The following is a 25,419-nucleotide window of genomic DNA, read 5'->3' as shown; positions in this document are numbered from 1 at the left end:
TCTTGGTAGATCGTCGTCCACACGACGTCCAAGAAGAGGAGAGGAATACAACAGAAGATCAAGAGGTCTTCGAGTACAAACATCTTCTATACATTCTACAAAGGAAAGGTACAACTAATTTATTTATTCCGCTGCATAAGTTGTTTTTCTTTGTATGGATCCTGAATACCAACACAAGAGTTCCATCGATCTTATGCTTCGATTAAGGTGTGCTTCGATCGGTCAAGAACTTGCTTGATCGATCAAGCACATGTCTGATCGAAGATGTAGGTTGCTTGGAAAGGTTCCGTCCCTATAAAATTTTTGTTTGGCAGAAATTGAATAGGACGGAATTACAGGCACCTTCAATAATGACAATCATTCTAAATGAGGATTTAATAGAGAAAATTTACATGAAATAACTTGGGGGATTTTCTATGTTAAGACATGAAAATAAGATTTGTAGATTGGTGAAGTCATATATGACTTGAAATAAGCTCCAAAGCAGTGGCATGAAATATTTGATAATGTTATGAAGGAAAATGAATTTAAAATCAATGAATGTGATAAATATATCTACATGAAAGACATAGGAAATGACTATGTCATTTTATGTCTTTATATCGACGACATACTTATCATTAGGAGTAATGATAAGATAATCAAATCCACTAAAGATATATTGAACTCAAGATTTGACATGAAAGATATATGCCTAACTAATGTGATTTTAGGAATAAAGATTCTTAAAATATCAGAAGTACTTGTTCTGAGTTGGTCCCATTATATCAATAAGATTCTTGAGAAATTCACTAAAGATGATATTGCGTTGACACGGACTATGATAGATATGACTCAATATCTATCGAAAAATCATGGAGAGAGTATATCTTAAATAGAATACTCTAGAGTAATTAGAAGTCTAATGTACTTGATGAGTTATACACAATCAGACTTAGCATAGGCAATGAGTGAACTGGTTAGATACATGAGTAATCCTGATGTTAAGAATTAGAAAGGGATAACGAGAGTATTGATGTACTTAATGTATACTCATAGTTATGGACACTATATGAGATATCCTGTTGTAATCAAAGGATACAATGATAAAAAGATTCTAAGTTTATGAGTGGATATATATTTGCTTTAGAAGGTGCAACCATTGCATGAAAATCTTCTAAACAAACTGTAATAACCAGATCCACTATAGAATCTGAGTTTATAGCTCTTAACAAATGTGGTGAAGAAGTTTAATGACTATGATAATTTTTAAAAGATGTTCTTAGATGACTGAAACATGTGTCAACAATATGTATACATTGTGATAATCAATCGGTAATTGATTAGACATAGAGTTATCTATATAATGGTAAGTCTAAACATATACATCATAGATATAATATCATTAGACATCTACTCTCAATGGGAGTTATCACTGTTGATTATGTAAAGTTAAATAATAACCTAACAGATCTACTAACCAAAATGTTAAACAACGAGTTAGTTGCAAGTTTATTATGAAGAATGAGCTTGATGTCAATAGAAAAAATTGGTGCCAAGGAAACCTAATCTGTACAGATTGGAGATCCCAAGAACTATGTTCGAATGAATAACCTAACTACACCGACTAAATAGTTCATTGTGAGGGAATGACCCAAAGGATCAGTGAAAGGATGAAGGTCAAGTATGCGACTTTTAATAATTTGATGGAGTAATATAAAATACTCTTGAGAGATCACTTATGTGAAAATAATAAGATTGCTTCGAAGAGAATTAAAGACACAATTCTTAGAACTTCTCACAGAATTAGACATATTCATGATCGAGAATAAACACACCCATGAGAATTGAGTTGTATTAGGGAAAGTCATGGGTAAGATATATCAATGCTTATATAAACAGCAGAACAGTTTAAAGATATCATGTCTACTGTCAACCAATAAGCAAATATATTTTCACAAGGGAAGGTTCAAAGGGTAATACCTACCTATCCTATACATGAATAAACTATTGAATGCTATCACATACTCTGTTTTCATTCATGTGGGGGGATTATTGAAAATAATGTGAATGAAAAAGTGGTGGATGGGAGGAGACTCCATTGTGAATGAGACTTTAGTCCCACATTGAAAGTTTCATGGCAATGAGATTGGTTTATAATGTATCACAACCATTGAAGTTGTGAACATATGCATGGGGGAAGACTCTTTCACATGTGCCTGCGTAAGGGATACAAATCTAGGACCCAAATTACATTAGACCAAAGGTGACTTGAGGTTGAATGTTAGACAGGTCGGGATAAAATTTACCCAAGTGAATGAACTAATATTTTGTCATTTGAGTCAGTATTTTGCTTGCTCAAGTATAAACGGATGAATTAATTACTGATAATGGAGAATTCGTAACCGTCGAGTGAAACAACCAACCATTAATGGTTGATGGTTGACATTTTTATAGCTGAGCGAGTAATGTCCTTTATTCCAGTTATTGTTGCCTCCTATATAAAGAGGCTACGATATGGACAAAGCAAGAGTAAAAGCAATAATAAAAAATCCATCCATTTCGTCCCCTAATTCTTCTTCCTCTTTGCCATGCATTTCCATTCTGTAGAATCATCGTGATAGTGTTCGGGTACCTATTCGCCACGATTGACCCATGCATGTGTTGGCGTTCCGGAGGCTTCTATCCACTCTGAAAAGCATAGAACTCCACAGGACAAAAAATTTTCCCACCTGTATCAATTGACAAAGTCTACAAAGAAGACCAAGTCAATTGATAGCATTCTAAATTACTAACTACGGTTAAAAATCCATGATAATAAAATGCGGAAATTAAATCATACCAGAACCTTATAGAAGACCTCAGAATCTTCTGCCTATCTTCTTCCCGGATGTTGTGTGGGCAACGAACCTTCTTCACCGAATGAAGCTTGGATCACCTTGCCTTCTTCTTGATGCATTTCCATTGGCCAAAGAAGAAGAGAAAGGAAGAACAACGAAATCGATTTGATATCGTAATCATCGTGATACAAGTGGGTCTGATTTGTATTTGTTTCGGGTACAAGGACTTGGCTTTAAAATCGTTTCGCGCCGGCCACCTCAAGAGGGGTTGACCCAACTGCATGTGTTGGCGTTTCACCTCGTGAACCGGGTTTTACATTTAAAGAGAAATAAAACCAAACCGAAGAGATCTCGTCCATCGGACGCAACTTAATCTCATCTAACGGTTCTAATATAATCTCTTTTAATGCAACTTATTAACTACGATCCAACGGATGCAACTTGATCTAATCCCATGGATACAAGTTGATCTATCCACTCTTATCCTGCGATTGAGAACCAATTATTTCATATAAAATGTCTTTATACTACAAAGGGACCTTGAGGAGGTATTGGATCTATGGGTTTCGGATCCCGTATTCAAACCCGAATACACACCTACATCCATCAATAACGATCCATTCCACTAGTCATTATTGCACTACCAATCCAATCCTCAAATTGCATTATCCTAACAGCATGGTGGTGACCTCGATCATCCATTATATCTTTGGAATAGACATCCCACGTAACTTCGAAGCACTATCGAAGGGGACGAATCTATTTTAAGGAAACTATGTCAAACATTTTCTTTCTTGACTTGAAATCGCTGTCTTGACTCGATATAGTGATCCACTTGGGCTTGGAAAATATTCGACAATCGGATAATTAGTTTCTCGACTCGACTTTCTTGACTTTGCATTCGACAGCTTGGTAGCACTCGACGTTGATCTAGAGGCAATTGGCTTCCACTTAGAAGCACTTGACGACTTGGTAGGTCGGGCACTCGATCGACTTGATTGACTGGTACTTTACTGACCTCACACTTCACGACTCGGTAGCTTGACTCTCGGTTTCCCATTCGGGCTCGGGAAGCACTTGGGTCACTCAGACATTGCGATGCTTATAACCACTTGGGAGCACTCAGTTTTGCTTTGTGACATTTCACTCAAACTTGAGAAGTCTCCTAAGAAGCCCAACAGAAGGCGACTTCCCACTTAGGGATGAGAAGCACTTGGGAGCAGTCCAATGACATCTCACTCGAATTCGAGAAGTCTCCTCGGGAGCCCAACAGAAAGTGACTTCCCACTCAAGGACTAGAAGCACTTGGGAGCAACCTAACGATTTTCCACTCAGACTCAGAAAGCACTCAGAGCAACTCATTAGAACTAGGAGCTAGCCTAACAGGGTGAGATTATTCGCTCAGATTATTTTGTAGATAAGTCAGAAATTGATTTATAATTTCAATTCAATAAAATTTTCTTATAACTTTGATAATAATCATGTGGAATAAATTTCAACACATGATCCATCTCCACGTCATAACTTTGGTATGATAAATATAAGATATAAATATGCTAATCTAAATTCTTTAGAAGAAAATACGTAGGCAAAAAGTTCTAACTTAAATAACAAACATAATTTATTTTTTAAATTCTAATATTAAAATTTAACAATTATGTATATGAAATTTGAGATGAAAGATTAACAATTAAATTATTTGGATGTATGTAATATTTAAATTATATTATACTTTTTATTGTGTTAAAAATTAAATCAACGATATAAATTATAATATTATAAATATTTAGTTGATAAAGTTTAACTTTATTGATCTATTCAGCCTAAGTCTTACTCATAATCTTTTAGGATTAACAATTATAGTACATTAAACTTGTTTTTTTTATTTTTAATAAAAAAATTCTATTTTTTTTAATAAAAGGGAAAGGTAAACTCCGTAAATACTCCCAGAAGCCGATTGCAGACCAATATTTGCACTCCGCCGCCTGAATCCTCATTTATTTTATTCGACACGGCGAATTGGTCCTCTCTCACCGCCGCTGATCTCTTTCTTTAACAGTCGTCTCACGGCGGATCTTCTCTGCGCTGAATTCCACTTTGCTCCTCTCGGTTACTCAGGGATACTCTTCCTCAACACGCCCTTCGCCCTTCGCCCTTCGCCCTTCGCCTTCGCCTTCGCCTTCGCCTTCGCAATCTCATAAAGGTTTTTTTTTCTTCCATTTATCCCTCGTTACTCTCCAAATCATGCATCTTTATCTATATTTTCCTCATTGTTAATCGTTTATCGGAGCCTCTTTTGAAGCCTCTTTCCGAGATTTGATCTTTTAGTTTGCTTCGTGAGAGTTGTATATATATATGTCTTGAAATTATTTTAGTGAACAGTTTTGTTATGTTCAATAAACAATTTGGTAGAGTTTTGCATGATGCCAGTTATCTTTCGCCATATTACCATCTCGATCTGGTTCCTTATTTACATTACTTGTTGGGATCTGCCTGTAAATTCATAGCAAGCCTGAGGTTCTAAATTGATCGTATGGATCTTAGGTAAGATTTGTAGAGACTTGCACATATGATACAAATATTATCATTCAAATCACAAATGTTATTCAATTCATTATTCATTTTTGATGCAACCTTATGCTAATACTTTGTAGACTCACATGACCATGCTGCAATAACAAATATCACATGTAGAAAACATTTGGGGTAAAAGTAAAAAAGACGCCCTTGTTTTACCGAATCACTATGTTGATTTTTATCAAAAGGGCACCCACCCCCTTGTAAAATGATATAATTATCCTCCAATACTGTTTTATTTCCTTTCTAAATCCTAAATTGGTCAGATATGTTGTAGCAGCTATGAAGCCGCAACTACTACAATTGAGCTGCCCCACAGTTGTAGCAGCTATGGTTTCGCAGCTACTATATAGTTGTAGTAGCTATGGTTTTGTAATTGCTACATAGTTGTAGCAATTATGGTTTCGTAATTGCTACAATATGGAAAAAAAATTTGGGCAAAAGTGAAAAGGGCGTTCCTTTTGACCAAAATTGTTTGGAGCCTCCAAAAAGGCTTTAAATGATATTTTTTTAGCCTAAAACTTGGCCATTATAGGTTATGTCCTGTAATTAATTGTAGATCTTTGAACGAGCTTCGATTTGATATATTGTGCGTCCCGTGGTTCAACCTGAGTCAAAAGTTATTATTTTTCAAAGTTTAAGATGTAACATTCACGTTGTAGCAGCTATGAAATCATAGCTGCTATAATTGTGTAGTAGCTACGAAATTGTAGCTACTATAACTGTGTGAAAGCATAGTTGTAGCAACTATAACTGTGTGAAAGCATAGTTGTAGCAACTACGAAATCGTAACTACTATACAATTGTAACAACTGTATAGGTTCGTAGTTATAACATGAATATTAAACCCTAAACTTTGAGAGATCATAACTTTTGATTCAGATTGAACCAAAGCTTGTTCAGAAATCTACAACTTGTTACATGACATAATCCGTATTGGGCAGGTTCCATGTTAAAAAAACATTGTTTAAACCTTTTTTGGAGGCTCGAAACAATTTCAATCAAAGGGGCACCCTTTTGACTTTTGTCTAATTTTTTTTTCATGTTGTAGTAGCTACGGAACCGTATCTGCTACAACTGTGTAACAGCTCAGTTGTAGTAGCTACGAAACCGTCGCTGCTACAACTGAGCTGTATTTCGTAGCTGCTATAACTGTGTAACAGCTACGACTTCATTGTTGCTATAACGCACTGGATCAGTTCAAGATTTAGGTGGGAGATGAATAATATTGGAGGATAGTTGTGTCAGTTTACAAGGGCGCGGGGCGTCATTTTGATTAAAAATCAGCATAGAGCGCATTATTGACGATTCAGTAAAAAAGGAAACTTTTTTGACTTTTGCTCAAATATTTGGGTGTCTGTGTCCTTGTTTTCATTCTCACATGTTCTTTTTATCATTTTTTATAGGTAAAGGAGGTTGTCTCAGCAGATCTTGGGTAGGCTCATGGCGAATTTTCGTTCTGTTCTATTGGGGTAAGTGACACTACACTTACATTCAATTATTTCAATGCAAACAATTACAAGGTTCAATTATTTTTGATAAATATTTAGTTACTGCTAGGAAGGTAGAATGGGTCTATTAGCTAAGTCAATGTGTTATTATTATTCCTTTTATGTTAGGTGCAAAACCCACTATTTTTGATACAGTGGGACTACAAATTCTACATTAAATTATCAGTGTTGGTATCTCCTTGAGATACTCCTTTTCCCTTCTTTCCTTTCTTGTCACGATATCACTAACTACAACATTCCATCCCATAGTATGCATGATGGTAGGGGTGGAAAACACATGATTCACCAAGAGAAGCTTTGTATTCTAACTTCAGAAAGTTGTGGAGAGCTCTATATTCCACCTTCACCAGTTTTATACCATCCATCACAAGTCTACGACACTTCGGCACCAAAAAATGCCAACCAACTTCAATGCCAATCCTCTCTGCCGCACAACTACTCTAGTGTCTCTCAATAGAACTCAACCTTACACATGACGGATCAAACTTTTACATGGCAATAGTGATATACTACTGACATAAAAGATCGTAAAACTTTTCTTATTTTTATGCTGTGAAATCTAACACAAGTGCCTTAAACAATTTATTAGCTACTACATTCAATTGGTTGTTTCTTGATCTGATGTCCCATTGCATAGAAGCACCTAGCTCTGAAGGGGTCTCTCAGAGCAGAGCAAGTGTTGGATGTTGCTTTTGTAAATCTGTCCCATGGGTCATGATGACATGTATGCATGATTTAAAAGAGAAATAAGTTGTATGATCTTAAAAAACTGCAGATTTTCAACCACAAACTCATTCAACTTGAGCCTAGGATAATGCTGATAATTTCAACATATTACTCCAATTAATACTTTGTTTATCTTAAATAACATAGAGTTGTCTATTTCCTAAGTCAAAATTTTCATTGTTATTCCTTTTATTTAGAGTGCAAAAGTCTATATATAGCATAGTTGTAATTCAGGAGGTTATGAATTAAATTCCTGATCGGATATGTCTTAAGAGTATTCTTTTCCCCTTGTTTTTCCTTGTTGTGAGATGCTGTCTCACTCTCACATTTGTTAGTTATGATGAGTCGATTTATGTGAATAATCAGATAAGACATTTTTTATGTTATTTTATTTATAGACACCTATAAACAACAACTTCAGCTGTTTGTCTTCAATCTTTTTTTATTTGTTTGTAAATGGTGATAAAATGTCTTTAGTTTCAGTTTTCTGAAATAAATATCTTATGGTGCTAGTTTTTTATTAATAGTTGTTTGACCATATTTTGAAGAGATAAAAGTTGAATAGGAAGATGAATTGAAAAATGTGCTTTTACTATATTGAAATAGATTTAGATTTCCAAAAATTTGAGTACAACTGTGAGAAGCTAAGAGATATTTGTTTTGAAAGTTTCTGACTGTTGAGAAGCGAGCTGAGGGAAGTTGTATGCATATGAAATAAGGGTGGAGGCTTTTTGTAACTGTGTATATTCTCTTATGACTGAAAATTATTGTTGGATTTTTATCACTTGGCTAGTTTCCCATACCAACCTGTACACATGATTCACACACAAAAACACACGGTAAAGGGTGGTCCATGTGTGAATGTTTGTGATGCAACACAAACAGATATAATGAATGTTGGAAGGTTTGCAGAGTAGAAATCTAGGATTAAGTGGTAAAATATTGTAGAGAGATTGTAAAAGCTTAGGTATCACACGTAAGGGTTCTCAGGCATTACACCATGGGAGATTGCATCACACAATTTAAGAGAACTCTCAAGAAACTCAAAATCTATTTCATATCCTAGCATTACAATAGTATACATATTTATACTAGTAGATGGACTCATCAAAAACATAAAGGACTCATAAAGACACATAAGAAACATGAAAGACTCATAAAAATGTTACAATATTCCAAGCATGGGAGTTAATGCAGATTGGAATTGTTGGACATTTAAAGCTGACTTTTTGACTTCAACCCTTTGGAATTGATGAACTTTATATCATTTCTCAAGTAGGTTTTTCATCTTCCAAGGTATGCAAAATTAATAGTTGTGTTTTAGAATTCTTTTTCTGCATTTATAAACTTTTAATGGAGATTGCCACTTGTCTCCATAAACTCTTCCTAGGTGAGAAAAACTTGTACTCGACGAGTTAAAAACATAGAATCTTTCATAATGATCTCAATTCAGCTATTGAAATTCATCATCAATAATCCATGTGCATTCAGAAAGGGGTCGTGCCTTCCATTTGACAAGATACTTTTGATAATTGCCTTCCTTTTCTGATATAACCTGGTGATCATTTACATCTTCAATTTCTTCTTTCAATATTTGAACTGATGGCAAACGAGCATTATGTTCATTACATGCCATAACATCTTCATGTTTAGAATATAAGGCGAGATCCTCAATGTTGAAGATATTGCTAATATCTATGTCTGCTAGTAGATCAAGGACATAAATATTAGAGCATATATTTTTTAAAAATTTTAAAGGGACTAACATTCCTAGAATGAAATTTCTTATAAAACACTTTTGGTTATCGTTCTAGCCTTATACTAACCATAACCATATCACCTTTCTTAAATTCAGCTAATTTTCTTTTCAAATCAGCATGTGATCTATATCTTTCATTGGTTAGAGCAATTTTCGTCTAACCATTATGTATATCTTACCATCATGTATATCTTGTATGTGCTTGCTAAAAGCATCTGCTTCAGCACATGGTCTTGTCTCCAATAGTAAAAGAATCAATTCAATTGGCTTTCTAGGAAGCATATTTGTAATAATTTCAAATGAGTTGCATCTGGTGGATCTATTCACCGAACTATTATATGCAAACTTGGCCATAGGAAGAATTTGATCCCATGTGATAACATGATTTCCAACCAGGCAACGAAGTAAATCACCCAAACTATTATTGAATATCTCTATCTATCCATCTGTTTAAGGGTGGAAAGAAGAAGAAAACTTCAGCTTTGTATTCATTAACTTCCATAAGGTTTACTCGAAGAAACCATTGTTAATGGCAACCCATGAAGACAAATACCTTCCTCGAAGAAAAGTTTAGCAATGCGAACATCTGAAATTTTTGAGCATGGAATGAAGTGAGTCATTTTTGAAAATTGATCCACCACCACAAATATAGAGTCATGTCCTCTAATCATTCTAGGCAAACCAAGCACAAAATTCATGCTTAGATCTTGTCGTAGTTTGTGTGGCATAGACAGTGGCGTATAAAAAAAAGTATTTTTCTTCCTTCCTTTGGATAATTGGCATGTGCGACACCGAGAGACAATTTTAGCCACATTCTTTTTAAGACTAAGCCAATAGAAACTATTTTGAACCATAGCAATAATTTTATCCCTTCCAAAATGACTTTCTATGTCTCCAGCATGTAATTTCCATGCCATTTGTTCACGAAGAAAAGTATTCAGTAAACAAAGTTGGGTTCCTTTAAAGAGATAATCATTATGTAGTGAAAAATATGGGAATTCTCCATGAAGTCCAGCAATCAAAGCAGCAAATATATTGTTGAAATCTTTGCACAAAGGGTAGTCTTGCTTGAGTTGCTCAAATCTGACCACTTGTACGACCATATAAGAAAGAATATATACCACTCTGCTAAGTTCATTAGCTACTTTGTTTTCAACATCGGATTTGTGTTTAATTACGTAGGTATATTCTTACAAGAAAGAGACCCATTTCTCATATCGATTACTTAGTTTTTGTTGAGAGTTGATGTATTGAAGAGCTTGGTGATCAGAATATAGAACAAATTCTTGTGGAAGGAGGTAGTGTTGCCAATAACACAAAGCTTGAACTATTGCATAATTTTTTTTATTATAAGTGGAATACTGTTGTTTATTCTCATTCAACTTCTAATTAAAATATGCAATAGGATGCCCTTCTTGACTTAATATGCCTTTGATTCCAACATTCAATGCATCACACGCCATTTCAAAAATCTTTGAAAAATGTGGTAGTTGAAGTATTGGTGCTTTAACCAATCTTTTTCTTATTTCTTGAAAAAGCTTGTGAAGCTGTGTTGGTCCAAGAAAATTGATTTTTATTCATACAATCAGTTGTAGGAGCTATAATAATGGTAAATTTGCCCCCAGGGGGTAACGCAGACGGTGGAGAAATTGAGGAAGCTTTGGTAGTAGATACTTCTTTGGATTCTTTGATTATAAGAGCATATATAACAGAATGTTCTTTCCTCTCTTGTTGAAAATTTTTCTTGGTCAGAATGGGAAGAGAATTTTCATCATTAGCCGCATTCTTTGCTTTCTCTTGCTTATTTCTTCATTTTAGTAGTTTGCATTGGTTTCAATAATACTTTCTTATTGTTGATTATAAAAGTGTATGTGTTCTCCTTGCCACAATGATGCACATCTCGATCATGCAGCTAAGGGCTCCTAAGAAGTATGAGTTACATTCATAGCGATAATATCGCACCAAATAGAGTCACTATACCTTTCACAAGAAAGAGAAATAAGGCAATATTGTGTTATCGGAATAGACATGCTATCTATCCATCCGACTTTATATGGGTGGGGATGTAGTTGCGTAGGAAGTTTGAGGCGCTCCATTATAGATGTTGAGACAATATTGATGCAACTTCCTTCATTAATGATAAGCTTATGTGCTTGATTCTCACATCGGACCAACATATGAAAAATAGATGTTCGCCACCAATCTTCACCTTCAACTTTTAGAGTAGTAAGAATACACTTAACAATAGTTGTTGTCTTCATCTTCTTTCAAATCATCTTCAATATAAACTCTATAGTTAAAATTTTTTTCATCTCCTTCATCTCTTTGATTTTCTACATCATTTTCATACTCTACTCCAATATGTAAATTCTTTTTAGGACAATTATAAGCCATGTGGCTGGGCTGTTGACACTTAAAACATTTGTTGCCCTTGTTCTTTAACTTGGATTGTTTCATAAATGGTTTTGAGTCACTTTACTGATTAAATGGGTTGACCTTCTGAGATCCTTTTATTCATTGTTGAAACTCCAAGCTTTTTACCAAATGGATAACTAAGTACTCCATATCCAAGGCAACTAGAAAAGCTTGTTCCAGGCTGTAAAGTGGTTGTCTGAATAATTCTCTTTTGATTTCAGGTGTTAATCCAGCTTTAAACCTTGCAAGAGTTTGTCTCGGATCTTCAACAATTTGACTCCTTGTTTTTAACTCATTAAACTTCTGCATATACTCAGTTACTGATAAGTTATTCTGCTTTAAACTAATAAGCTGATCACATAATTTATCATAATAAATTATTGACAAATACTTCTCTCGTAGTTTAGCTTTCATCTCCTGCATGAGTTGATTGGTGGATGCCACAATCTTCTTATGTTTGCTTCAACACCAGTATACCATAGTTTTGCTAAACCCATAAGCTTCATTTGAGTAAATCTTGCTTTTTGATCATATGTCATGTCATACCAATTAAAATTTTCTTCTATTGTTGTAAGCCAATCGACAAATAAAGTAAGGTTCACTTTCCCTCTAAATTTTGGATATTTCCAATAACATCTTGGTAATTGTTTTCCGCTTCAAGAAATCTTCTAGCTCACTCAGACAAAGATTGTTGTTGTTGAAGTGTCAGAAACCCTTCTTGATAGGTTGTTGTTTGCTTGAGATGTTTCTCCTTGCCATTTTGGGGCTTGATCACCTTTAGATTGAGAAATCATGGCTTCAACACCATTTAGACGAATTTGCTTGTCATCAAGTTGTTCCATCATGTGAATAAGTATCTCATCACGTTGACTATTAGTCAACTTTCCTCTAAAGCTTTTCCCAGATCTTGTAGACATAATACCAAATATGATGCAACACAAGAAGATAGACTGAATACTAGAAGCTTTAGGGAGTAGAGACTCATAAAGACATAGCAAACATGAAAGATTCATAAAGATGCTATAATTTTCCAAGCATGGGAAGTCATATTGGAATTGTTTGACATCTAAAGTTGCCTTTTGACTTCAACCCTTTGGAATTGATGAACTTTATATCATTTCTCAAGTAGGTTTATTACCTTCCAAGCTATGCCAAATTAATAGTTGAGCTTTAGAATCATTATTTCTGCATTTATAAACTTTTAATGGAGATTGCCACTTGTCTCTATCAGTTTACTTAGACCAATAAATACTGACTGCTGCCCTAAAGTTACCTATCTCTTTTTTTATATCATTATCCAATCAACTTAAGTTATGAAGTCGAGGCTTGTTTCTGCTATTAATTCTAGAAACTAAATTTAAGACATAAAAGAACTTAAATTATATAACAAATTACAAGTTTTATTATGCAATTATAGGGTGTTATTGCAAAGGGAAATGTATCGGGAATAGAAGTAAGACTTACACATGATATTCATTGACTTAGAAAAAGTTTACGATAGAGCTCCAGGGGAAAGTATAGAGAATTTTAGAAAAGAAAGGTGTTAGCATAGTGTATATTGAATTAATTAAAAATATGCATGAGCATGTAATGACGAGAATGAAGATTTCAGGTGGATTAATTGAAGTCTTTTCCCATAAAGATAGGGTTATATCAAGGATCAATTTTAAGTTCTTATCCTTTTACATTAATCATGGACGAACTTACTGATACATCTACGATACAATATCATGGTGCTTGTTTGTAATTATATTATTTTGGTAGATGAGACACATGAAAGAGTAAATACTAAATTTGAATCTTGTCGGAAACGTTAGAAGTAATAGAGTAAAGATAGAATATATGAATTTAATTTAGTAATATTAGACGTAATGAGATAATTATTAAGATAAGAGATGATGAGTTATCTGTAATTGAGAGTTTTAAGTATTTAAAATCATTTTTGCAAAAGAACGGAGAGATTGAGAGATATTTTATATAGAATACAAGTAGGATGACTGAAATGGAAGAGAGCGTCAAGTATTCTTTGTGATATACTTAAGGTTTAAAAGGATAGTTTTATAAATGATGGTTAGACCTGCTATGTTATATGAAGTTGAATGTTAGGCTATGACTCGAGCACATGAGTAGAAGATGATAGTTACAAAGATGAGGATGTTAAAGCGGATGTACGTACATACAAGGATGAATAAGATAAGAAATGAAAATATTAAAAAGAAAGTCGAGATTGTACTTGGTAAAGGGAAACTTCGGAAGACACATTTAAGATGGTACAAACATTTATTTAGATGACCAATAAATGCTTTAGTTAGGCGATGTAAAATTATGAGAAATATGCACATCAAATGAGGAAGAGGAAGACAAAAAAAGACTTACTTAGAAACAATAAAACAAGATAAAATTTATTTAAATATAAATGATGATATAGTAGGAGACAGAGTCCAATATCGTAGAAAGATTCATATAGTCAATCTTATCTAATGGGATAAGACTTGGTTGTTGTTGTAGAATGTTACTGCTAATTTTCATATAACTTTGGCTTAGATACAAGTGTGTCCTAAGATACTTTAGATTAACAATTATCTCTTTTAGTCTTTTATGAAATCTCATATCGTTCCGGATGAAACAATCGAAACGTATCGTTTCGGTAAATCACCGAAATTTGATACCATCTACACCGATACCACTCTACACCGATGTTCAAAATTTTGAGTCGTGTCATAGTTTCGATTTTTGACTGGAACTAGTATCATGCCAATGCTGATGCATGGTGTTGGTAGGAGATTGGAGATTGGAAGGTGAAGAAGGAAGGAGATGAAACAAATGAAGGAGACATTATTTGTACCGAATGGTATCGAGAATGATATATTTCGACCTTTCGCCGGACATAGTATAAAATTTAAAACCATGTTCCGCATAAACAATGTCTCTTTTCTATGTTTCACTCTTTCAACTCCAATCTATTATTGGCACCATGCATCGAAACATCGGTATGATATCGAAATAGTATTATTAATTTGAGATTTTAAACCTTGCTTTTATCTCTTCACAATTTCATAGGAGGCTCAAGAGATTACAGCTAGTTTTCCTATAACTTATCCTAGATACAAGTGTCTTAAAGATATGTTACATTAATAATTAAATGTGTCTTTCGTCTTTTCTCAATTCCTTAGGAGTCCCACAATTCTTTGCACCACCTTTGGATACCATCGATCTACCATATACAGCACATGATGACAAATGATGCAGTGACTAGCTGCCTACCTCCTCTTGTTCTATTACTTGCTTTTCCTACTCTCATTCTCTCTGCATCTTCCATCAAGGAGCTAGACGTAATCAACTCAACAAAAAATAAATAATAATCCCCATATTTTTCTAACAATTGAACAATTTGGACTAAATTTTGGTTGATGTCTGACCGATTTCATTATTTTCCTGACTACACTAATTGTTTATATGTACAGGTTAAATGACTTTTCGGTCTCTTTGATTGTCTTTTAAGTGTAATACTTGTAAAATATATTATTTTGGAGAGTTTGGAGGAATGCTTGCATTCAACATCCACTCCATTTGCTACTTCAAATGTTTTGATCAACATTTATTAGTTTTGATCATGTGCTGAGTCCTCAGATTGCATTCTTCTCTTTTTTATTACTATTTAGTTCTCCACAAAATTTCTTATTATTTTCATCTATGCAATTTTTCTAATTCAATTTCAGTAAATATTCTTTGTTTAAAAAATATCAATGCCAAAGTAATAATATGTAAAAATGGTTCATGGTTAAGGCTTTAATGTTATGTCTACTTGGGAGGACGAATTTAAGAATTGAGAAAAGTTTTTTGCATGGAAAAATTTCTATTTATTTCATTAGAAGGGATGATTACTTGTCCTTTTTGTTCTTTACATATAAAATAATGAACAGACGGAAAACGACTTTCCATCTACGGATCAATTTTTAGCGATTTTGTATTCGGTTAAAATTAGATGGAAGCGATTTTCCTTCCTCTCTCGCATCTCCGCCCTCAACCTCGCAAGAACCACGAGTGGCCGTAGACCTACACAGTCAACTCGCACGGTTGTGCAGAGCAACTCTGCGCGGTTGCCTCACAAGGGTGGCCGCTTAGGCGACCTTGCACTACCGCCCCATGCGACCCTAAGTCGTGGACAACATTGCATGTCCGTTGATGATTGATTACATCCTCTCTCTTTTTCCTCTTCCTCTCCGTAACTCTCCGCAGGATTCTTTTCTCTTCCCCTCCTTTTCTTTTCCTTTCTCTTCCCTTTAATTTCTTTCCTTCCTCAATCCGTACCTCGGAGTAAACAAAGCATAAATGTTTAAGCATTACCTTTTTGATAGGTCATTTGCTTTAGGTAAACATACTGTTTGAAATTAGTTCTCTACTGTTTATGCCCTTATTTGCATATTTTATTCTTATCTAATTTACTTGTTTTGTTTCAATTGCCTATAGGTTGGCACGATCAAGGAGTCATTTTAATTTTGGCATTGGAAATTCTCCAAGGTATGCACACTTAGAAGCTGACAGGATTTCTTTGTTGGATTATTTCTTGTTTGGGGTTTATCTTGCTCATATTGTCATGCCTAATAATCATCAACAAACTAAAGGCATCTTTTATAAACATTTCCAATCAAATAATCTTAGTTAATTGATATATTGTCAAAAGGAAGAATTTGTTTAATAATATCTAGAAAAAATACGATTTTGGATGCTTATTCATGTTACTCGAAACGAGCAAATTTTACTATTTTGACACAGGACTAGCATCAATATCCTATTTACATCTAGATGAGAATTGCAACCATCCTCGCATGCTTGCTGTCGGAATGGAGAGCGACAGAAGAAATCGATTCCTTCTGTCGATCACGGGAAATTAGAAAGAACAAAGTGAGAATAAATGATTAAGGCTATCAATTCTCAAAAATTTACCCATCGACAATAAGTTGATCGGTGAAGGAGAACAACAATGGCGAGGGCAGATGACGACCCTTTGGCTCAGACTAATGATGCATAGGTAAGATTGAGATGCAGTCGGAGAAGAGGAGAGATCGTTGTCAGTCTCAGCGGAAGAGATCGCCAATGGTCGTTGGCCAAATTGCGATTGCTCGACTATATCGCAGTCAGCGACAATAAGGGAGGAGGAAACAACGAATGAAATCGCAAGGCAAAATTTAGAAATTCGTGGAGAATTTTTTTAATATTACGATTTTAATTAAAATTATATCAGTGATATAATTAATTATATAATTGTTATAGGGGTAACAATGTTATAAATCTGTTATAACCTCTAATAATATAATTAATATATATTTATTATATGTTATGTAAATTATATATATAAATATATAAATTTGTAATATGTAATATTTATTATATAAAAAATATATATAAATATAAACTATAACTATAAAAATATATATTAAATGAATTAACAATTAATTGATTAAATTGATAATCAATTAATAGAATTATAATATATAAATTTATATTTTTGTTATTATTTTTATATCAAATAAAAAATGAGAATAAGTTTAAATAAAAAATAAAAATATTTGAATTGAAAATTTTAAAATCAATAAGATTTAATCAATTTAGGATAATCTTCAATTAATTTAAATTCATTAGAATTGATTAAATCTAAAATTAATTTTAAATTAAAAAGAATTTAAAAATTTTAAAATAATTTACAAATTTAAAAATTAATTTAAAATTTTAAAATAATTTTAAAAATTAATAAATAATTTCAATTTTGTTAAAAATTTATATTCTTTTTATGAATTTTAAATAATATATGATATTAAATGTTTAGATTTTAAAAATTATAAAATTTAAAATATTTTTAAAAAATAATTTAAAGCTTTCAAATAACTTTATATATGATGAATAATTTTTAAAATTATCCATGACTCCGTAGAAGTTTTTTAGAATAATATTTGATCTCTTAATTTTATTAATTTCTATATTTATAGACGTAATGAACTTGAGAAAATTTTTATTATATTAGTTAAATAGTTATTCAGAAGTTTTAAATAATATTTCTATATGTAAATATTTAACTAGTTATTTAATATTTTTGTTAAAATTAAATATCCTTTTTGTTAAAATTAGGTGATTAGTGCTTCTTTAATGTTGAAATTTAGTATAGACAATTCAATACTCATTTCTCTTAAAAGAAGAGTACTATATACTCATTTTATTCCCATTGTACTTTGCTCTTGTGTTCTTTTGGAAGTCCATAAAACTTCATTCTTGTAAAGATGAACAAAATGTGTTGATGGTTGAAAGTGCAAAAGGGGGTTGTTTATACTTGTTCGTTAAATGCTACCATTGAAAAATTTATTTATCTTAACTATGGTCATGCAACTCCAACATAAAACAATTTATACTTTCATCATAGTTCCTAAGAACCAAATAAACTTGAAATTGAGAGATTAGACAAGTTTGAGAGATTCAAAGAGAATAGATGGGGACTAGGAGACGAGGTGGGAGGGCCTTATATACACCAAAACATGTTAAATAAAGAAAAAAATGGCTAAATAATTATTTTCTACAAGAGCTAAGGAATTAAGGTCTTGAGATTCTATACTGGCATGCATAGTGTATATGGTGGTATGCTCAGTGTCAAGTTGCCTCAAATTGGGTAGTTTGTTGACTCGGATCAGCACATACTGCCTGTACTACATGGTACATATTATGAAATTCTAAACCTTGTTCTCCTTATAATTTACTTGGTTGTAATAATTGATGTGGCTCATGCTAATTAATTGTCTACATTGTTTTTGATTGCTATTCTCAATGTATAAAGATGTTCGGCACATCCAAATAGACCTGCCCATGGGTTTGGTCCTAATCGGACCTAGCTCGGGCTTATAATCGAGTCAACGGGCCCAGTTGTCGGTTGACCCAGGCCTGTAACTGGGTTAACGAACCGGTTGCCCGTTGACTCGAGTCACCGGGCCTGAATCGTTATCGGCTCAGCAGCAGGGCCGATTACTAGCCATCGATTTGGCAAGTGTTTTTTTATTATAGCCGTTGGAATTGCCGACTGTTGGCCATTGAGGGGGATGACTGTTTTTGTATTTTTTTAACAGTTGAGATTATTTGATGATTTTTTGATCAATGGTTACGATTTAGTATCCGTTATTCTTTAAATTTTATAAATAAGGAGCTTATTTCATCGTTTCTATACCATCTTCTCTACTCATTCTCAATTTCGAAATCTCGATCATTTTCAACTTCAATTCTACACTTATAATGGAACGAGGAGGTTCATCATCTCGATCTCGAAGGGACAAGGAAATAGTCAATCTGAATAAGGATCACGATATTCAATTTATCGATGATGAGCCAGAGCAAGTTTCGACACCTAAGACACAAGTGCCGATGGCAATACTTCTAAGGTTCTGGATGCTTCTTTAAAATTGTTTATTTATACTAAACATTTTGAGAAGATCATTCTTCTGTCCGAAGAATTGCGTGCAAAATGTAAGCATTGTAAAATCTCCTGTAAATTTCAAGTAGACAGCAACTATGGGTCATTAAAACGACATGTCGAAACGAAGTAGTCGACAGAATATGGAATTGAACGTTCTCAAATGCAATTGTCCAGATTTTTCTCGATTAGTGGAGATACGATTCCAATTTATATATGGTTTCTGATACTAAATTAAGAGAATCATTAGTTAAATTTATTTTCGTAAAACATCTTTTTTTAGTTTTGGGTTTAAATGTACTTTTAAAGATTTTGTTAAAAATCACTTAATCCATTTACTAAATATTAGTAAGGCAAGGGAAAAATGATTTAATTGAAGAATTTAGTAAATTAAATAATAAAGTTTCTTTATATTATGATATTTGGATTGATCATTAGCAAATACATTCGGATATGTATGTGACTTGTCATTAGATCGATAACTCCTGGAATATTCAAAAATGTTTGTTTGCCTATAGAGTTTTTAATGTATCTCATAGTGCTCACAACATCTTTCAATTATTATGCTTAATTTTAGAAGAATATGGATTAACTTCTAAAATATTTTCAATATCATTTGATAATGTTAGTTCTAATACTACTAGTATTGAACAACTTAAATTTATATGTCAACTGTTATTGGTGGTTATTGGTTTATTTTTTTACATTCGTTGTGTATGTTGTGTTATAAATTTATGTGTTTAATATGAATTAAAATTTTTAGAAACTCATATTAAACCAATTAGAATTCCTATTTCTTATTTATGGTTGCATCCTACTAGAATGAAATAATAAGGTAGATTTTATAGAAGTAATGGAATAACAACAACAACAACAACAACCAAGCCTTATCCCACTAAGTGGGGTATAGAAGTAATGGAATGAGACTTAAAAAATTTTCATATGATATGCTAATACGTTGGAATTCAACATATTAATTATCACAAGATTCATTTCAATATAAAGAATTATTATATTCAAATTTTGCACAAAATACTAACACTAATATATATTTATTTTTACATCAATGGAAAATATATAGTAGTATTTGTGAAATTTTAAAAATATTTAATGATGCAATCGAACAATTTTTCGGTGTTTATTATCCTACTTCTCATTTAGTTATGGTGAATTTTTATAGTATAATGTTAATTTTAAATGAAGTATGAACGCTTTTTTATCTGTTTGCGTATTAACAATGAAAGCAAAATGGAAAAAATATGTTTTTTATATTCCGAAATTTATTTAGTTGTATTTGCTTTAGACCCTAGATTTAAATTAGAAGTTTTATAGGAAATGCTAATTTTGTATTATGATACTTTAATTTCATTTAAAGATGTTTCTTCTCCTGATCCTGCTAGTATTGTACATGAAACCAAAAATAATTTATATGAAATTTATAAATATTATATTATAAAATATGGATTAGAAATTAATATTTTTGAAACATAAAATATTAGTACTTGTAGTAGTAGTTCAAAAGTTACAAAAGTATAATTTTTATTAAAAAAACGGATGAAACGTGCACGAGGATCCTCAAGTTCCAGATAGGAACATGAGAATTATTTTATGATTTTTTTTGATTTTAGTGAAGCAGATAGCGAGTCGGATTTTGATATTCTACAGTGGTGGTCATAAAAAGCCTAAAGTATTCCCATTCTCTTCATCATCACAAAAGAACTTTTAGCTTGTTCAGTGTCAACCGTTGTCGTAGAGTAAATGTTTAGTTTTAAAGTAATATCTTGGATGAACGACGATTTACTTTGTCTCTCAATTTTTTGGAAGCTCAAATATTACTTGATGATTGGATGATTGGACGAGAGCAGAAAAAAAATCCAAATAATGCAACTTTTAGATAATGAAGTAGAAATGAGAAATGGAATTGAGTAACAACGCTACTTCATAAGGTAAAAGGGTAAAAATGTAAGTGAACTATGTGAGTTTTGATTCCCTATACAATACAGGGATACGTAGATACCTTGAATAAGTGCAAACCTTTCTTTATTTTTTTTGTAAATTTATGTATATATATATATTTAATAATAATAATAATTTTAAACCATGACGAATCGTGAACCGACGGTTCTGAACCGTGAACCATAACTATCTTGGATGGTTAAGGTTAAGGGTTGATCTGCCATGAACCGTCGAACCGTCGGTTCTGAATTGTGGTCGGGTTTACATCCAAAGCCAATTTAGCAAATAATTTATTGAAATTAATTTTTTTAAAAAAATATATAGTATAAAAATGATTTAGGGTGTTTATTCTTTTTCTAGTAAATGCCATTACATCATTATTAGTTTGTTATATGCCTTAACAGTCATTGTTTTTTTATATAATCTTCAATACATTTTAATGATACGTGAAAATTTGGCAACTTATTTGATAAATTATTGTTTATTTAGGAATTCAACATTATCATCCGCTAATGGCCTCCTTGCATATGTTTTTGCTGGAAAGGTTAGTTAAGTTATCATTTGTGTATATGTTTGATTCTGCCAAATTTTCATTTGTCCTTTTTTTTGTTGCAATAGTTACTTGTACGAGCTCGTTTGTTCTCATCTACAGGTATGCTTACTGCTAATATCCTCCATGATACATTTTACCTTTTGAAGGTCATCCATGTACTTGTATCTTTGTTGATTTTGTTTTGATAAGTTAAGAGGGATGGAATATTGTGTTGTTGTTCTTGTTATTATGGAGGGATATTACATTTGTAGGTCTCAACACAACTCCTCTAATGTGGGGTTAAACCCACAACACATAATTAACAGATTTGATTTCCCAATAATTTGAACATCCAATAACTCAATAGTTCGGACACTCTTTCAAGTTGGAGTAAAAATATTTTGTATGTTCATGATGCAACATATACGAAAACCAAAACTCAAGAAAAATAAAATTATATTAAATGAAGACTGATGAAAAAGAGGGATTAGTAAAGACCCAAACAATGATTTGCTTGAAAATAACTAAGCTATTTCCTTACAAACTTTGTAAATCTAACTTGGTTTGTCTAATATGTTCAGAGTTCCCAATTCACCGCCTCCATTCAACACACTTAGCTTGATCTTTCACCCAACATACTCATTTTGGTTGGTCTGCTCAATAGACATCCAATCCGTCGTACTTGGTCCATTTGACTTGAACAGCTTTGCCGTCATTACCATCACAACCTATCAACTTGATTTGCCTAGCATACACATCTTGTTTGTCTACACAACTCAATGGTCATTATAGCTTTATCAATTGGTTCACCCGACCTACTCATCTTGACTAGCTCACTCAACTTGACTAAATCACTTTGCACATCTCAATTGATTGGCCCACCTATCCCATTGGGAACCTAGTCAATTGGACCACTTTGCTAGATTTTTTCGCTTGGCCTGAGTAGTCCGACTAGCATTTCAACCCAATTGTCATCCTTTTAATTGCAATACAGTTAAATTTTTCTATGTCTTTTGTACTTTCTCAGATTAGTTGAGTGCTATTCCTGTGTTGTGCTAATCTGGTATTTAAATCCTTTGAAATGTTAATTCCTTAGGAATGCCAATTGCTTAGGTTTCTAACATGTTAGTCTCTAAAGCATATCAAGTACATAGCTCAATACATTGAGTCACCTAAATTGGTTCCCTTGAGTGAGCAAATTCTATACTAAGGAAAAGTACTTGAGATCACCTAAAAGTTTAAATTGAAATGTTGACGGAGATACTTCTTTAATCATGTGATTACAATATTATAATGTTCACATAGGCAACAAGAAGGATACATCTCGACTAAGAGATGATGTAAACCAATGAGTGATCTATCCCACTTTTGATCATGCCATATTGGAGAAGACCGGAACTAAAATTTTCAAACTGAACCCTTAGATTCACATATAATGATTTTTTTACCTTGCATATTAGGTTAATTGCTCTATAAATGGATCAATGAAGAGGTTGAGAAAGAGGTGAACTGTAGTGATCCTTTGGCGGGAATTTATCAAGGTAATTTACATTATAATTGGAGCTCACCCCTTAGCCACCTGATGAACTTTCAACTAGTCTATAGTATAGTTAGGGAAAATCATAAAAATCCACTTGCATCCCTTGCGTCTGTTGTAGACTTCCTAAGAGAGAGAGAGAGAAACCAACTTCTTAGTTCCTTAAAGTGGAGAGCATCTGTCTCATCGATCCTAGCTTATTGTTCGACTAAAATTTAAAATGGTCTTTGAGATATTTTGGGGAATTATGACTGTGAAGGCACAAAAATTTGAATGATAATGACATAATATACTAAAACAGGAGAAAATAATTGTGAAGTAAAACACTTCCTAAGTAACTTTATGAAAAGCAATGGTGTAGTCTACATTAGAAGCACGATTCAAGATTGTGGGAGGCAGTTGGAGGGCTTGAGAGTTTCTAGAAAGTGATGGAGAATACTCATGTCTTAGTATTCATTTCTACACCTAGTAACCTACAAAAGAAGATTGTCAGGAATGGAGACCTCAATAGTAGAAAGCATGAGAAGTGACATTGGGATAGGAATGAGAAGAGCTTCCTGCACTAACTCAAATGGAGAGGGCATCGAGTTAAAGAATGGAGTTTGACTTGAAAGTCACATCAAAAGAGATACACATGATGAGACTTATGAATGTAGCATTGGACATGAATAACTAAGGAAGACACTTGGCATACTGTGGGAATAACTTATCTTGTTCATCATATACTAAATAGACAAATAGCATCCTATTACATGATAACATAGTTCACATATTGATAATGGTATAGGGATTAGTTGAGTAAATGAAGCAAATAAAATCTGATAAAAAATCTAAATCTTACTAAAAAGTTATTACATAGTTATACTATGATATAACAAGCTACCCATGGTGCCTTATATTTATGAATATATTATAAAAATTAATAATCAAATAATTTTTAGAATATTTTTAATAGATGAAAAACATAATGAGAAATAACCAAATATAAATTAGGTTTACAAAGGAAAAAAAAGCAAAAATGAAGTATTAAGATCATTTTAATAATAAACAAATGATGATATCAATACAACAACAATCAAGTCTTATCCCACTAGACGGGGTTGACTATATCGATCCTTCTGCACCATTAGACTCTATCCTCTACTATATCATTATTTATATTTAAATAAATTATTTTATTTTATTGTTGCTAATATAGTCTTGTTTGGTCTTCTTTTTCATTTGATATGTACATTTGTTATAATTTTGCATCGTCTAACTAGAGTATTTATTGGTCGTCTAAGTACATATTCGTACCATCTTAAACGTGTCTCCTGGAATTTTTCCTAAATAGATTCAACTTTGACTCTCTCTCTAATATTTTCATTTCTTATGCTATTCATCCTTTTATGTCTATACATCTACTTTAATATCCTTATGTCTACAACTCCTATCTTTTGTTCATGTACTTGAGTCATAGTCCAACATTCAACTCCATATAACATAGCAAGTTTAATCGTCATTTTGTAAACTTTTCATTAACTCTTAGAAATACTTTACAATCACAAAGAACACCTAATGTTCTCCTTTATTTCAACCATTCCGCTTGTATTCTATATAAGACATCTCTCTCAATCCTTTTATTTTTTTGTAAACGTGATCCTAAATACTTAAAACTTTTAGTTATAGATAACTTGTCATCTCCTATCTTAATAATTGTCTTATTACGTCTAATATTACTAAACTTAAATTCTATATATTTTGTCTTTATTCTACTAAGTTTGAAAGCTTTCACTTTAACATTTCTTGTTGAGATTTGAGTTTAATATTTACTCCTTCACGTGTCTCATCTAACAAAACAATACAATCTGCATACAATATGCATCGTGGTATCGTATCTTAGATATGTCTAGTGAGTTTGTCCATGATTAATGTAAAAAGATAGGGATTTAGAGTCGATCCTTGATATAACTCTATCTGGAAATGATTCAGTTAATCCACTTGAAGTTTTCACTTTTGTCATTAATCTTCATACATATTCTTAATTATACAATATATACTATATTAACACCTTTCTTTTCTAGAAGTTTTCATATAAATTTCTTTGGAACTCTATTATAAGTTTTCTAGGTTGACGGATATCATATGTAAGTCTTAT

The 25,419-nt window shown here is 32.6% G+C and overlaps 1 protein-coding gene across 1 annotated transcript in view; it reads left to right on the top strand.

Moving 5' to 3' along the window:
* The first annotated feature begins 4,820 nt into the window (after positions 1-4,820).
* Positions 4,821-25,419, top strand: part of LOC141832647 (dihydrolipoyllysine-residue acetyltransferase component 1 of pyruvate dehydrogenase complex, mitochondrial) — a 74,770-nt gene continuing 54,171 nt past the window's right edge. Inside the window, exons 1-5 of the mRNA XM_074720111.1 lie at positions 4,821-5,022; positions 6,803-6,868; positions 16,278-16,328; positions 21,703-21,757; positions 21,832-21,865. Coding sequence (XP_074576212.1) covers positions 6,840-6,868; positions 16,278-16,328; positions 21,703-21,757; positions 21,832-21,865 — 169 coding nt within the window. The 5' untranslated portion in view covers positions 4,821-5,022; positions 6,803-6,839. The remainder of the gene's footprint in view (positions 5,023-6,802; positions 6,869-16,277; positions 16,329-21,702; positions 21,758-21,831; positions 21,866-25,419) is intronic.

This window comes from Curcuma longa, chromosome 7, assembly GCF_044706935.1.
Source record: "Curcuma longa cultivar G26 ecotype Majalengka, Jawa Barat chromosome 7, ITB_CL_G26_1.1, whole genome shotgun sequence".
NCBI classification, from domain to species: Eukaryota; Viridiplantae; Streptophyta; class Magnoliopsida; order Zingiberales; family Zingiberaceae; genus Curcuma; species Curcuma longa.
Note: the sequence above shows the minus strand (reverse complement) of the source record. Positions and strands in the feature narration are given on the sequence as shown.